The sequence below is a fragment of the Cydia strobilella genome, chromosome 16 (genome assembly GCF_947568885.1).
Source record: "Cydia strobilella chromosome 16, ilCydStro3.1, whole genome shotgun sequence".
Classification (NCBI taxonomy): domain Eukaryota; kingdom Metazoa; phylum Arthropoda; class Insecta; order Lepidoptera; family Tortricidae; genus Cydia; species Cydia strobilella.
The window spans coordinates 4,760,888-4,775,555 of NC_086056.1; the positions used below are offsets into that span (position 1 = coordinate 4,760,888).

Consider the following 14,668-nt stretch of genomic DNA (forward strand, 5'->3'; position numbering starts at 1 on the left):
TGTATTGTGTCACTCTCGCACTGTTTTTATGTGATTTGTCTATCTGTAGGTACACAGCGAATAGCGATAAACGGCAAAACGATCAAAATACTCTTGAAAATAAACAACTTATACTCGAAGTTGTCCAACCAATATCCACCTAAAACCACACACATTCTTTAGAAATACGCACTTGAAATATCCACTCTCAGTCTCGTATCATTATCTTTCCATCAAGTTATCGCATTAGAATGGCTTTTTCGCGATAATAACCAAAATAAAGCAGACGCATGCGCGCTTAGGGTTTGCGTACGTGACATCGGGCATGGCCGCCGTTCGGGGTGGTGGGGGACATTGTAAACACGGCGCTGCCGTGCCGAGTCCAATGTGTAGTAACTACCTTCGAAAACTATGCATTCTGAACCTTATGCTGTGAGAACAAGGTATAAAATTAAATGCGTTTCAAATGTACTAACAGCAAATATTCTTATAGTCCTAGTGAGCGAATCCCACGCGGCGCTGTTTACAAACTTAGCTTACGTTACATCCATTATACATAGACATCCGTTTACTCGCAAAAGTCGCAAATTCGTGTGTATGTCAAACGGACATGCCTCCTGTCAAATGTCAAAATGGTTCGAGATTTGTAATATTGACATTTTCGGCGGGTTTTTATTTTAGGCCCTAAAATTGTACACTAAGACGTCTTTTATTCGTGTTTACCATTCGGTGGAATGTATTAGGTAATCCAGATAAAAATGCGAATCTAATCATAAAATATAGCCCTAATAACATTCCACTTACAATCTTGTAATTTTAGCAATACATATTTCTGTCGATTAATTTCACAGTCACTTATGCCTACCTACTCAGAATGTGTTAACACAAATGTAATCTTTATTCCGTTTTGGTACCTACGTGCAATTTTGTAGCTGAATATTCATATCTTATTCTGACACCAGCTGACTTCTCAGGCGTTTGGCGCCGCCATTAAAAACAGAAAAAAAAATTTGGCGCGTGCTGTGGTCTGCGTTCCATTTCAAAGAGCATTCGTTGTCGTCGACCGGAAACAACGTTGAGGCAGGTCACGGACGAAGGTCCTTGTAAGTAAACAGCCTCCGATTTAAAAATAATTATACTGATACGAGTAACTGGCATGCGATAAATCTTATGACGGTTAGTGTAGGTCATGTTTTAAGCCCCCACAGTCTCCACACTCGTGCGCGAATCGCGGCGCGAGTTCGCAGATCTGCCTGGAGGGGGCTTTATGTGTAGCTTATTTTATATGCGCTCCAGATTTTATATTGTTAGTGGTTTATGGTTTTAAAACACTAGATGAAAGTTTCACAGTTGGAATATCTTGAGGTTCCTTCATTAGATACACCTATGTCACCTATGCATGTATAGCAATTTACTTGTCAACGTCGCGTCGTCCACGTGTCCACGATGGTACAATCAAATGCAGATAAAACTAAGGCCAGGATTACACTCGTAAGTTTTACTTACGTAAGTAGGGACAAAGCTATTTGCTAGAATGAGATAACGATATTCATATCTCATTCTGTAGTATAGCTGTGTCCCTACTTACGTAAGTAAAACCTACGAGTGTAATCCTGGCCTAACATTAAAAAATTTAACAGACGCGTATCGCACTCTATTGTGTCACTCTATCTGTAAGTACTCCTTGTTGACTAGGGGATTTTTGAATGTCGATCGCTAGATTTCGTCACTCGAAAATCGGTGGAAAACGAAGAAATGCTAATTTTTGAAATACGAGCGATAGAAATTCTGAGTCTAGTGGTGTTGACCACTCGTTTTCAATTCAATTAGTAGAATTTATATGCCTAGTAGTGGAGACATTATTGAACGAAATACACGAAATCGAGCAGTTGAAATAAAAAAATCGGCCCCCAGTCCACACAAATAGTGTGCGACCGAAATTTCGGTTACGGCATAAAAATCATGTTTTGGCTGAAGGTTCGGTTTCTGCCAAAAAACTGCGGAAACTTTCGTCCGCGCTTAAACTATATTTTCGCTAGTGTCAGTCCGAAGTAATTTTTTCGGTTCCGTTAGTATTCGGCCGAAGATTTCATGATTTTCATGTTTCGGCCGAAGGTTCAGTTTCGGCCGAAACTAGAGCAAACGGAACCTTCGGGTTCGGCTTCGACCAAAAATCCAGTTTCGGACGGACACCTTAAATAACCGTCAGTCGGTTTCAATCTTGACATAACATCATGTAATTGTATGAGCCAATCACTTGATGATGATGATGTATTCCTGTTATCCCTCATTAGGGAGATAGGGCTCGCAGAAGAATCCTCCATTTATCACGATCTTGAGCGGCTACTTCCAGCTCTTTCCAGTCGAGTCCAGTTGAGCCAGCATATTTCTCATCTCAACTGAACGCCTCCATGTAGTACACGGCCTCCCCGACCGTCTACTGCCAGCCTACTTATATGCTACAAAGTTACGTGACACCGATCGCGGCACGTTAGTTTTGGAATAGGTACGAGTATAAACATCTTGTCAACGTTCAAGGACAGCGTACCTACGTGATGCCACACTCGTATACGAAATTTCGTATAATGTAGGTAGGTAGGTACTACGTTCCTTTCCGATATACATTAGTTTCCGTGTGTGTTCTACATTTATTACACGTAATCTTAGTCCTTCAGTGGCATTTTAGTATAGAATAAAGATGTTAAATTGGATGAGTATTAAATATCCCACAAAAATGCCGCTTACTTATGTAAAAAAAATTAATAGGTTAGGTGGACCGCTTAGAAGAGCTTGCGTTGTCGAGCGTAACTCCATGCTTGAAATTGCGCTTGGCATATGGAGTAGCGCGCGACAACGCAAGTCATGCTAATCGGTCTTGAAATGCTAGAAATTTAGAAGTATTAAAATATCAACGTTAGCTAAGCGATACTATCTAGAATGCTCCATTCACTGAAAAAAAATATTAGCCGAACTCATAAAATAATTCAAAAAATCGGCTAAGTGCGAGTCGGACTCGCGCACGAAGGGTTCCGTTCCATTACGCAAAAACGGCAAAAAATATCACGTTTATTGTATGGGAGCCCCACTTAAATATCTATTTTATTCTGTTTTTAGTAATTGTTGTTATAGCGGCAACAGAAATACATCATCTGTGAAAATTTCAACTGTCTAGCTGTCACGGTTCATGAGATACAGCCTGGTGACAGACAGCGGAGTCTTAGTAGTAGGGTCCCCTTTTTACACCCTAAAAACATCTGTCATCACTATCAATATCCTAAAACTGATTTTGTTGTTACAAACCGATCTGTTGGCCGGTTACACCGGCCATAGTCCTATTTTTTGTGTAGATAAGTAGTAATAAAACATTTTGTAACTGTTCTTTAAACATATTTTCTTTCAGTGTTTACAGCCGACAAAATGGTACCTATTGCTTCCGCCACAAATGCTTTCTCGTCCTACAAACCTTCACGGCCAAGCCCTAAAGGGCAAGCCTACGTGACACCGCACTTGTAAAGGCATTATCTGCGGTTACACCTAGCTACCACGCTAAATTACGTTAGGCGTTAGGTACTTCCTGGTATCTCAAATAGTAGACTAATGATTGTAAATTACTACGGTTTTATCACTTTGTCGGTATTCGAAGTGTAATGATGTAATCGTTTAAAATCCATTGAGAGACGATTAAGTATAATGGTCATTATGTTAGTGGTCGGTCCCTTTTGTGTTACATATGAAAAACATGTTTTAAATAATATTGATTGATTGCCGAATACCATTTCAAATTACTTAATTGATTTCCCTGGGGGCTAGCCAAAATGCTAATCGTATGCGCCGTACTAATATGAAAGAGTGATAGAGTGACATTAGCGTTTCGTTCGCTACGGCGCAAACGATTGGCATCTTGGCTAGCCCCCCTGTTATCTACCTAATATTTATCGTTCATTTAAATGGCGTTTAATGTTTATTTTTACGACTACTACATGATACAAGGGCCTGACACTCTTTGAAAGATAAAGATAGTCTTATTGCGATTCCTATAAGAGGAAAGAGAAAATAGTGCCATGCTTTGTCCTTATCACCGACCGGGTGTTATACCTATGTCCTTCCCTAGGACTCAAACTATGTCCATACCTAATTCCATCTTAATCGGTTCAGCGGTTATTAATTCCCCATATAAATTTCCACCCTCCTTTTCATCCCCTTAAGGGGTGAGTTCCGGAATAAAAAGTATCCTATGTCCTTCCCCGGGACGCAAACTTAAAAAAAAATCCACCAATACCAAATTTCAACAAAATCGGTTCAGCGGTTTAAGCGTGAAGATGTAACAGACAGACAGACACACTTTCGCATTTATAATATTATAATGTGGATATTATGGATTTCCAAATTTTATTAAAAACAGAAAAATAGGTATCAGAACTGTAGAATCTAATCTAAATAGGTACCCTTTGACACGTAAATCCCTGTACGAACTCTGTGATAAAACAACATAACCTAATTGTTTTTGTGGTTTTTGATGATCGGACACTCTTAACACCGGATTATCCTCGGACACGTGTTCCACGTGTAGTGATGGGCAGCGGTAACATTCCCGCTACCAGTAAGTTTCCATTTGGGAATGTTACTAGTAAGTTACCAATGTTACCAGTAACATTCCCAAAAGCCGGTAACATACGAAACTGATGATAGTGATGACTTATATGAGATAAAATAAGGTTCAAAACTTATTTTTTTAGTACAACTTACTCAAAAATATGTCCCATAGTTCTTAATTCGCTGACATAAGAGCTATGGGATCAATTTTATAAATTTGGTATACAGATAGTGAGTACCGGGGAAGGACATAGGATACTTTTTATCCCAGAACACTCCTTAAGGGGAAGTTAGGGGAGTTGACATTTGTATGGGGAATCAATAACCGGTGAACCGATTTAGATGAAGTTTGGTATGGAGATAATTTAAGTCCTAGGGAAGAACATAGGATAGATATTCGCGAGCTTGGTTTCCGCAACTAGACGTCTTACTATTGCGCCTATTTTGCGTGAGGAACATAGGATAGGTTTTACCCTAGAAATCAACCCTAAAGGGGGTGAAAAGGGGAGTGGAAATTTGTATGGAACCCAATAAAACCGATTTAGATGAAATTTGATATGGAGATAGTCTTAATTGTTGGGGAGGATGTAGAGTAGTTTTTATTCCCGAAGACATCCTGTTCTCTTCTCCACTCTTCTAACACTCACTCAAAGTGCCGCTGGTAATGTATGATGGAGGCAGCTCAAGACCTGGAACACCTGAAGTGCTCCTGGGTGCAACGGGTCAGGGGTAACAATCGCTCAACGTGCTGCTGGTACTATACGATGGATAAAGCTCAAGACAATGTGGAGTGCTACTGGGCGCAAAGGGTCAGGGGTAACACTCGCTCAACGTGACGATGTTTGTATATGATGAGGAAAGCTCAAGACCTGGAACACCTGGAGTGCTGCTGGGTGCAACGGATCAGGGGTAACACTCGCACAACGTACCGCTAGTAGTGTATTATGGAAAAAGCTCAAGATCTGGAACACCTGGAGTGCTGCTGGGTACAAAAGGTTAGGGGTAACACTCGCTCAACGTGTCGTTGGTAGTGTATGATGGAGATAGCTCAAGACCTAAACCCCTGGAGTGCTGCTGGATGTATCTGATGAGGGTAAAATTCCTTTAATCTGAAGTTGGTAGAGTATGCTGTAGGCAGGTTAAGTTCTCCAAGACCTGGAACACCTGGAGGTCTGCCAGATGAAGCAGGCGTCTGACCAGAGCTACCACACGCTTAACGTGCAGTAGATACTGTTTGCAGACGAAGTCGCGGGCAAAAGCTAGTATTTTATAGGAAACTGTGATCATTATTTATTATCCCTTTACTACTACTACTCTAATTTCAAATTCGATTAATTAATATAAAATCGAAATGTTTCCACTTGAAACGTTATACAAAACTTTGCCCGCGGCTTCGCCCGCGTGATTTATAAATCTATGTCGTTTTGTCTGATGTACAGGGTGCAGGGGAGGCAGGGGAAGGAGAAAATATGGTTTTATAACGACTTACAAAAGATGGTTTATATGGTTCGTAGGTAGAATACATATATATGTACTTACGATGTTTTTTGCATTTTACTTAGAATGGAAACCTAAACTTATAAGAAGCAAAATCCGTAATGAGTACATTCAAGGTGCTACCTTCTTGTAGCACCTTGAATGTACTCATTACGGATGCAGGAAGTTTCCCGATGACTTACTCCTCCCGCCCCGTCCATCCCGCCGCGCCGCCCGCACTCGCCTAGGTACCGATTGACGACGATCGAGATGGCACCAAATACAAATTTAAAAATCTATTAGGATAACGCGGGTCTCCATACCTCAAAAGCAAAATTAGAACCCTTATAGGATCACGTGTGGCTGTCTGTCGGTCCGTCTGTTACAACCGATTTGCTCCGAAACTACAGGACCGTTTGAATTGCAATTTGGCACAAATACGAGTACTTTCAAGAATTTTTATGAGCACATTATTCAATTTCAAAATCGATGCGATTTTCGTAATTAACGTCCCAAAAAACCATAAAAACGACACCTATATTGATATTTAGACATTTCAACCCCATTGCACCCTAACAGGGGAGATGGTTTTTTCACGTCCGTCACGTTGGATTTTAAAATCGTTCTTGTTTTCCTAATTAGCGACCCGATAAACCATAGAAACAATACCCATGTTGATTTTCAGACTTTGTTACCATATTTGCATAAAAACCTGTAACACGTGTTTATTCATTTATCGTTAGGAATACTCCTGTGAAGTTTCGAATATAATAGTCTAACTAATCTTGTTTCCCCATACAAACTTTGAACCCCCATTTAACCCCCTTGGGGGGTGAATTTTGAAAAAATATTTCTCAGTGCACCCCTAGAGCTTATAAAAAACCTACGTGCCAAATTTGGAATCTCTAGAACCAGCGGTTTGGGTTGTGTGTTGATATGTCAGTCAGGCAGTCAGTCAGTCAGTCAGTCAGTTTCTTCTTTTATATATTTAGATGTTGATTGGTTTATTCTAATAATTAAACTGATTTATACACATATTTTCTTTTACTTTATACAGTTAAGCATTATTTTAATCATTATTTCCAGATAGTAATGTTCCCAGTAACTTTGGAAAAATACCTGGTAATATTGGGAATGTTACCGGTAACATTGGGAATTTACTCTCTCAGAGATTCCTTGACTGTTTTATGACTGTAAATAATAGCATTATTATTTACTTAAGTATTTAACACGAAAAAAGCATATACAATTCTAATAATTTTTTCAAAGTTACTCAATGTTACCGATCTGGGTAATGTTACTGGTAGCATTACCGGGAATATTCCCACTTTAGAGTAAGTTACTGGTAACGACCCATCACTATCCACGTGCAATTGTCATGGCGAAATCTATTTCAATTATTCGTTAGAAACCAAAAGGACTTATTTAACCTATGATAAGACGCTCTTATGACTTTTTACTGATAGAAGACTTTTTACAAAACGACGTATGTGCATTGACCTAGAAATACCTTTAGGTCGTTTTAGAAATAAACAGTTTTGTATCTGTGGGTGGTCTATTACATATCAATGACACAGCTGCTGAGGTTATAAATGTCGATAACTTGCGATAATAGCTCTTGTGATTTAATGGTTTAGTTTGAAAATGGTTTGCAGATGATCGGTGTATAGTATTGTTAGCTTGTGGATTAGTTTTAGTTAGAACTGATTGGTGATCGAATCGATGAACTTTCTATTATCTATTGTGTTTCGTGGATTGTGTTATGCAAATACATATCTGAATGTGAACATCTAATCATGTTAATGAACTAGTATCTCGTAGGGCGTGGTTCATCTTATGTATTCAGCCATCCATATCGATGTTCATGATCATTTGCTTATAAATACAACTCAATGAGATGGAACACACATGTTTGGGCTTTACATAAACCCTTATCTTTAAGTAAGTACTTTTTCCGATGATATGTCATATGTCCTTCCCCAGGACTCTATCTCTATGCCAAATTTCATCAAAATCGGTTTAGCTCATAGCTATAAGCTTCGTGTTCCTATCGATGAGGGGCCAATAGATGGAGCTATTAGCTAGGTGCACGACAGGTGCTGCCCTCATTTTGTGAGTTTTTCCAATACGTTAAATATTATGGAGTAAAATATCAAAGCTGCCGCTAGCATTTATGTGCGACAGTGGCGTCATTCCATAAGATTACGTGTTTGTGACAATCAGCGCCACTTCTCCCTCCTCCTTCGCACCATGCCAATACGTTTCTGCGTTTATTGAACAGCTATATAGTAATGTTTATTATGTTTGTCTCCAGGGGATGGTGGCATGCTACCCCGGCTCGGGCACGCACTACGTCAAACACGTGGACAACCCCAACAAAGATGGCCGCTGCATCACCGCCATATACTACCTGAATCTCAACTGGGACAAGGAGCGCTGCGGCGGCCTGCTCAGGTAAGTCAACCTTATAACTTGTCTCCAGCGGTGGCTACCCAGGCTCGGGCATGCACTACGTCAAACACGCGGACTACACGAACAAAGATGGCCGCTGCATCACGCCATATACTACCTGAATCAGTGAATCTCAACTGGGATAAGGTGCGGCGGCTTGCTCAGGTAGGTATTTAAATAGTCCAAAGTTACATCAAATACGTGGACAACTCCAGACACCTTGGACAAGGAAAGCTGCGGCTTGCTCAGGTGGGGAGTCAACCTTATAACGCGTGCATGTGATTTTCGTTACATTGCGGTATTTGATCGAACGACTGAATTCATTGTACTCTGTAGTTAGCAATGTATCAAATATAGGGAGCATGTATGAACTATAGGGGGCAGCATAGGATCCGTCAGATTTTTCGCACGAGGCGTAAATGTGAAGTTTATGCTTCCGATGTAGCCCACAAGATGGCAGTACCTACTATGCACAAGAAAACGTACGAGAACGGTAGACGGCGCTTGCTTTGGCAATTTTGGCATACATGTTTATGTTTCCGATTCAGGCCACTAGATGGCAGACCCTCCAACGCGCACGGTCCCTATATAAATGGGGCTTTAGTACCTATTTTGAAAACACTTTGTTATTATGCTTTTCAGGGTGTTTCCCGAAGGTCTGGACGAGGTAGCGAACATCAAGCCGCTGTTCGACCGAATGGTGTTCTTCTGGTCGGATCGAAGGAATCCTCACGAAGTTCAACCCGCCTATGAAACTAGGTAAGGACTTTTTTTTAGCAATCCCATCATTCCATGCAAATAAAGTGGGCGCCCGCTTTTCCATACAAACGTATTCCTCCTTGGATATTGGGCGTTATGGAAAACATTATTACTCATTTTTTTGTAGTAACCATAGCTATGTTTCGTATATTATATTATTTATATTAATCGTTTGACTATTTTAGATTTTTAGTAAAACTTTGTTCACGGAGCAGGAGCACTTATGGATCCCATATCGATCCACTTCAGTCTTGGAAATCCGTTAAATGCATGATTTTATTATTATAAGAGTTAGGATCAGAGAACAAATTCCATGCAAATTTTTAAAAGCCACTCAAAAAAATGGGGATTACGTTTGACTGGAGAAGCGGTCCCGTGGCGTCGTCTCCTTTCATCTTACTCATAAGTACCTATACTTTTACTTGAAACCAAAGATAGATATAACTCCGCAATAGATGGATACAGTCTAAGGAAAAAACGTGCCTCGAAAATCAAGAAAATTTGATTCTTGTTCAGAGGGCGCTACTAGCTTTGGCCAACTGTCGTATAGATGGCGTTGACGGTTTCGTTTGTTATTTAACAATTTTAACGCATATCAGTGAAAGATCATGGGTCAAAATCATAAAAATAATTAATGCAAATAAAAAAGAACATTTATTTATATCTAAATACATTTTATCGTTTTTTTAAAAATATTTATTTTTAGTTTTAAAGTGTGTCGACAGATGGCAGTGAATTTACTGGGGTTACAAAATTTACTATGACAGTACCGCTCTAGTATAAGTTACTCTATGCTTGAAACCATAATGCCATAACTTGATTTTTTTATATTTCAGATACGCCATCACGCTGTGGTACTTCGATGCCAAAGAGCGGGCTGAAGCTTTAAAGCGACATCGCCGTAAGTTAAAATTACAAGCTTTTGTTTAACTTGCCCTGTTAGTATGTATGTTGGTGAGTTAGTTAGTCTGAGTCAAATTTTGGAAGCTAAATTTGAACTACTTCCCGATTTCTACTCTGAAGAATTGTTTGACATGATGCCAACGGCCGCTTTCTATCACCGCACCGCTCGCCATCGGCAGGGTGTTCATCCTCACACCCTAGCACCTAAATGGTCGCGTACTGTGCGGTTTAAGAGGAATTTCCTCCCGCGTACGCTTCGGCTGTGGAATGAGCTCCCTGCCGAGGTTTTCCCGAGGGGCTACAGTATGGGGTTCTTCAAAAAAGAGGAGTGTACAGGTTTTTAAAGGGTCGGCAACGCGCGTGTAATATCTCTGGTGTTGCAGGCGTTCATAGGCTACGGTAACTGCTTACCATCAGGCGGGCCGTATGCTTGATTGCCACCGACGTGGTATAAAAAAAAAAAAAAAATCCGATTGAGCTAAAATTTGGATATGTACATTTGGAAGTCGGGTGACAATGCAATATTATGATACCATCGAGCTGATCTGATGATGGAGACAGGAGGTGGCCATAGGAACTCTGCGATGAAACAATGCAACCTAATTGTGTTTGGGGTTTTTAGAATTGTCTCGATGAGTATTATTTATGCTATTCATCAACTACAATAAAAAAAACCGGCCAAGTGCGAGCTGGACTCGCGAACGAAGGGTTCTGTACCATTACGCAAAAACGGCAAAAAAAAACACGTTTTTTGTATGGGAGCCCCACTTATTTCATTTTTTTGTTTTTAGTATTTGCTGTTATAGCGGCAACATAGAAACATCACCCGGGGGATCTGTGAAAATTTCAACTGTCTAGCTACCGCGGTTCATGAGATTACAGCCTGGTGACAGACGGACGGATGGACAGCGGAGTCCCGGTAATAGGGTCCCGTTTTTACCCTTTGGGTCGGAACCCTAAAAAGCAGGGAACAAGGCCGTCAGGCCCTGAAACTAGATGAGATGTAATTTTTTTTGGAAATTATGTTCTAGATGCTAGTCTTTTAAGTCACTGTCATATTCTTTTTATTTTTTACCATGGAGACTGTATAAAGGAGCCAAATCTCTATGTATGAAAAGTGTCCTTCAAAAAACAGTAATTAGGCGGCGCCACCATACACCGAAATATTACCAAAACAACCTATAGTCATACTTGTTATGGCCATTTTTTGCCCGGATGCTGCACTTCATGATAAAAGCAAGCCGCTTTGCACAGTGCTAGTAGGGACCAAACTGAGTGATTTGACCCGCAGCAGCGCAAGTTTCACCCCTTAGGAACAGAGATGGCGCCACTTCTTTAAAAATATTTCAAAAAATTCTACAAGCTAAACCAATGAACCGATTTAAATGTTTAATATCTCAAATGAAAGCTCATTATATACATTACTTTCAAAAAAATACTAAAAAAATATATACTGATTACTTTCGACAAAAAACGGCATCTTAAGTTTTTTTTTTACTCGATTGATATTTTTTACTTGGTTTCTCAAAAAAAATGTATGAAACATGAATAGCTTAATGCATGTATATATAACTGAATAAATAACAAGTATTATAAAAAAAACCCGACACCGATACCTCTCACACTTCACGAAATATAAAAGTTTGAATGTGAGTGTAAATTTCTTCAAAATATATTTCAAAAAATTCTACAAGCTTAACTATTTGACCGATTTCAATGTTTAATATCTCGAATAAAAGCTCATTATATACATTACTTATAAAAAATACTCATAAAACATATACTGAACCCTTTTGGCAAAAAAGGGCATCTTAAGTTTTTTTTCTTACTCGATTGATAGTTTTTACTTGATTTCTTTAAAAAAATATTATTGAACATGAATAGTTTAATAAATATATATATAGTACTGAGTATATAAAAGTATTACAAAAAAACCCGACACCGATACCTTTCATTCTTCACGAAATATTTAAGTTCAATTATGCACGTTCTTACAAATAAATCCTTTAAAAGAAATCTTCAACCGCAGTAAGTGCATTGATTTGAATATGAAATGTGTCATATGAAAATAAATCACCCAATTTATTTTAATAAATAAAAAATTTATAAATAAAAACTGAATAAAGTTTTTTCCTGGTGGTGAATTACAAAAAATATATAACAAATCTAAAATTAGGAATTATTTTTATTTAAAGTGACTACATTTGTAAACAAAAAACTTAAATGTCCTCTTCAGGTTCATATTAAATTTCATATTTATTTATTGCAACCATGGTTTTATAGGTATTACAAATTCTTGGCAGTTCCACATGGACCCCGTGGGGGCATAGCAATATTACATGCATACTTAGGATCTAATCTTAAATCTATGTGTATAATATAAAAGTAGGTCAATTTAGTAGTTTTTATACATATAAGCCGAATTGAATCAGATAATTGTCAGATAATTGTCAGTGTATTAAATACAAAAATAAACGGCCAACTAATTATTATTAGGTGATGTCAAATTATATGGTTCACCGGTAGATGTAAAACTGAAAAAGAAAAGTCGTTTTGAAGTACTCGTACCATTCCAATACTACAAAATCACTGATCATACATGAACTGGTTGCTGTAGATTACTGTTGAATTATTTACCATTAAACCTATAATTTTGTGCCAGACCTATAATTAGTGGTCAGCATGCAAAATAACCCTGGATTGAAAATTACATTAACCAACTTTTGATTTGTACAGCCACATTTGCATGATTTACACTGGGCTGTGCATGGCCAGCTGACGCGACGACACCCACAATGCATAGTTTCGCAGCCAGATTTGCAGCCACAATGGTCCAAGAGGCTTAATTGAGACCAAATCGCTGTAACTGCCGACCATTCCGGAGTCCAACTCTCTTTTTCCTCAGTCCATCCCCGAAAAGATGTACATGGTATGGAAACTTCTGGTTTCAGAGCGTTTCCCCATATATGGCCCTCTTGGTAAGCTGCTCGAAGTGCATGCTGATGTAGGTTGGCAGGTTCTAATTTCTCGGCCAAATCAGATTTGTTCCCTGAACGACGCCCTCCATTGACTGACAACGAAGGTGGACAAATTTGGTTTTCGTACTGGAAGAATTCGTTCAGATCAAGCTGCCTTTCTCTGGCCACTATAAAAAGACGGGAAAATAGGAGTATGTCAACTTTTAAGTTTTGATTTTGTCAGTTGTCAGGTGTGTAACTACATATTTTAATTTTAGTATAAAGTTACCTGTAGATTTGTGTTATTGTTTGGCCAAACGGAACACATAAACGTAAATGAAGTTCACAAATATTTGTTTGCTTCAAAAAACAAGCTTGTGATAAGCCTGCCACCTACATCAGCTGCTCTCTATAAACATGCACTTCGAGCGGCTTACCAAGCGGGCCTTATATGGGCAAACGCTATGAAACCAGAAGTTTCCATACCATGTCCATCTTCTTGGGGATGGACTGAGGAAAAAGAGAGTTGGACTCCGGAATGGTCGGCAGTTACAGCGATTTGGTCGCAATTAAGCCTCTTGGACCATTGTGGCTGCAAATCTGGCTGCAAAACTATGCGTTGTGAGTGTCGTCGCGTCAGCTTACCATGCACAGCCCAGTGTAAATCATGCAAAGGTGGCTGTACAAATCAAAAGTAAGTTAATGTAATTTTCAATCCAGAGTTATTTTGCATGCTGACCACTGATTATAGGTCTGGCACAAAATTATAGGTTTAATGGTAATCAACTAGGCACAAAAATAATTCAACAGTAAATCTACAGGCACAAAAATTATCCAACAGTAATCTACAGCAACCAGTTCATGTATGATCGGTGATTTTGTAGTATTGAAATGGTACGAGTACTTCTCAAAACGACTTTTTTTTTTCAGTTCTACATCTACCGGTGAACCGGAAGAGGACATTTAAGTTTTTTGTTTACAAATGTAGTCACTTTAAATAAAAATAATTCCTAATTTTAGATTTGTTATATTTTTTTGTAATTCAGCACCAGGAAAAAACTTTATTCAGTTTTTATTTATTAATTTTTTTATTTATTAAAATAAATTGGGTGATTTCTTTTCATATGAAACATTTCATATTAAAATCAGTGCACTTACTGCGGTTGAAGATTTCTTTTAAAGAATTTATTTGTAAGAACGTGCATAATTGAACTTAAATATTTTGCGAAGAATGAAAGGTATCGGTGTCGGGTTTTTTTGTAATACTTTTATATACTCAGTACTATATATATATTTATTAAACTATTCATGTTCCATAATTTTTTTTTATGAAATCAAGTAAAAACTATCAATCGAGTAAGAAAAAAAACTTAAGATGCCGTTTTTTGCCAAAAGTATTCAGTATATGTTTTTTGAATATTTTTTTATAAGTAGTATATATAATGAGCTTTTATTTTAGATATTAAACATTAAAATCGGTCGAATAGTTTAGCTTGTAGAATTATTTGGAATATATCTTGAAGAAATTTACACTCACATTCAAACTTTCA

General features: G+C 38.5%; 2 protein-coding genes across 2 annotated transcripts in view; both read left to right on the plus strand.

The window, feature by feature from the left end:
• LOC134748361 (ATP-dependent Clp protease proteolytic subunit) overlaps positions 1–14,668 on the plus strand; it is a 249,647-nt gene that overhangs the window by 168,239 nt on the left and 66,740 nt on the right. The window lies entirely within an intron of this gene.
• The window catches only part of LOC134748470 (egl nine homolog 1), a 31,813-nt gene that overhangs the window by 14,713 nt on the left and 2,432 nt on the right, over positions 1–14,668 (plus strand). The window contains exons 4-6 of the mRNA XM_063683271.1: positions 8,363–8,502; positions 9,142–9,258; positions 10,095–10,159. Of these exons, the coding sequence (XP_063539341.1) occupies positions 8,363–8,502; positions 9,142–9,258; positions 10,095–10,159 (322 nt within the window). The remainder of the gene's footprint in view (positions 1–8,362; positions 8,503–9,141; positions 9,259–10,094; positions 10,160–14,668) is intronic.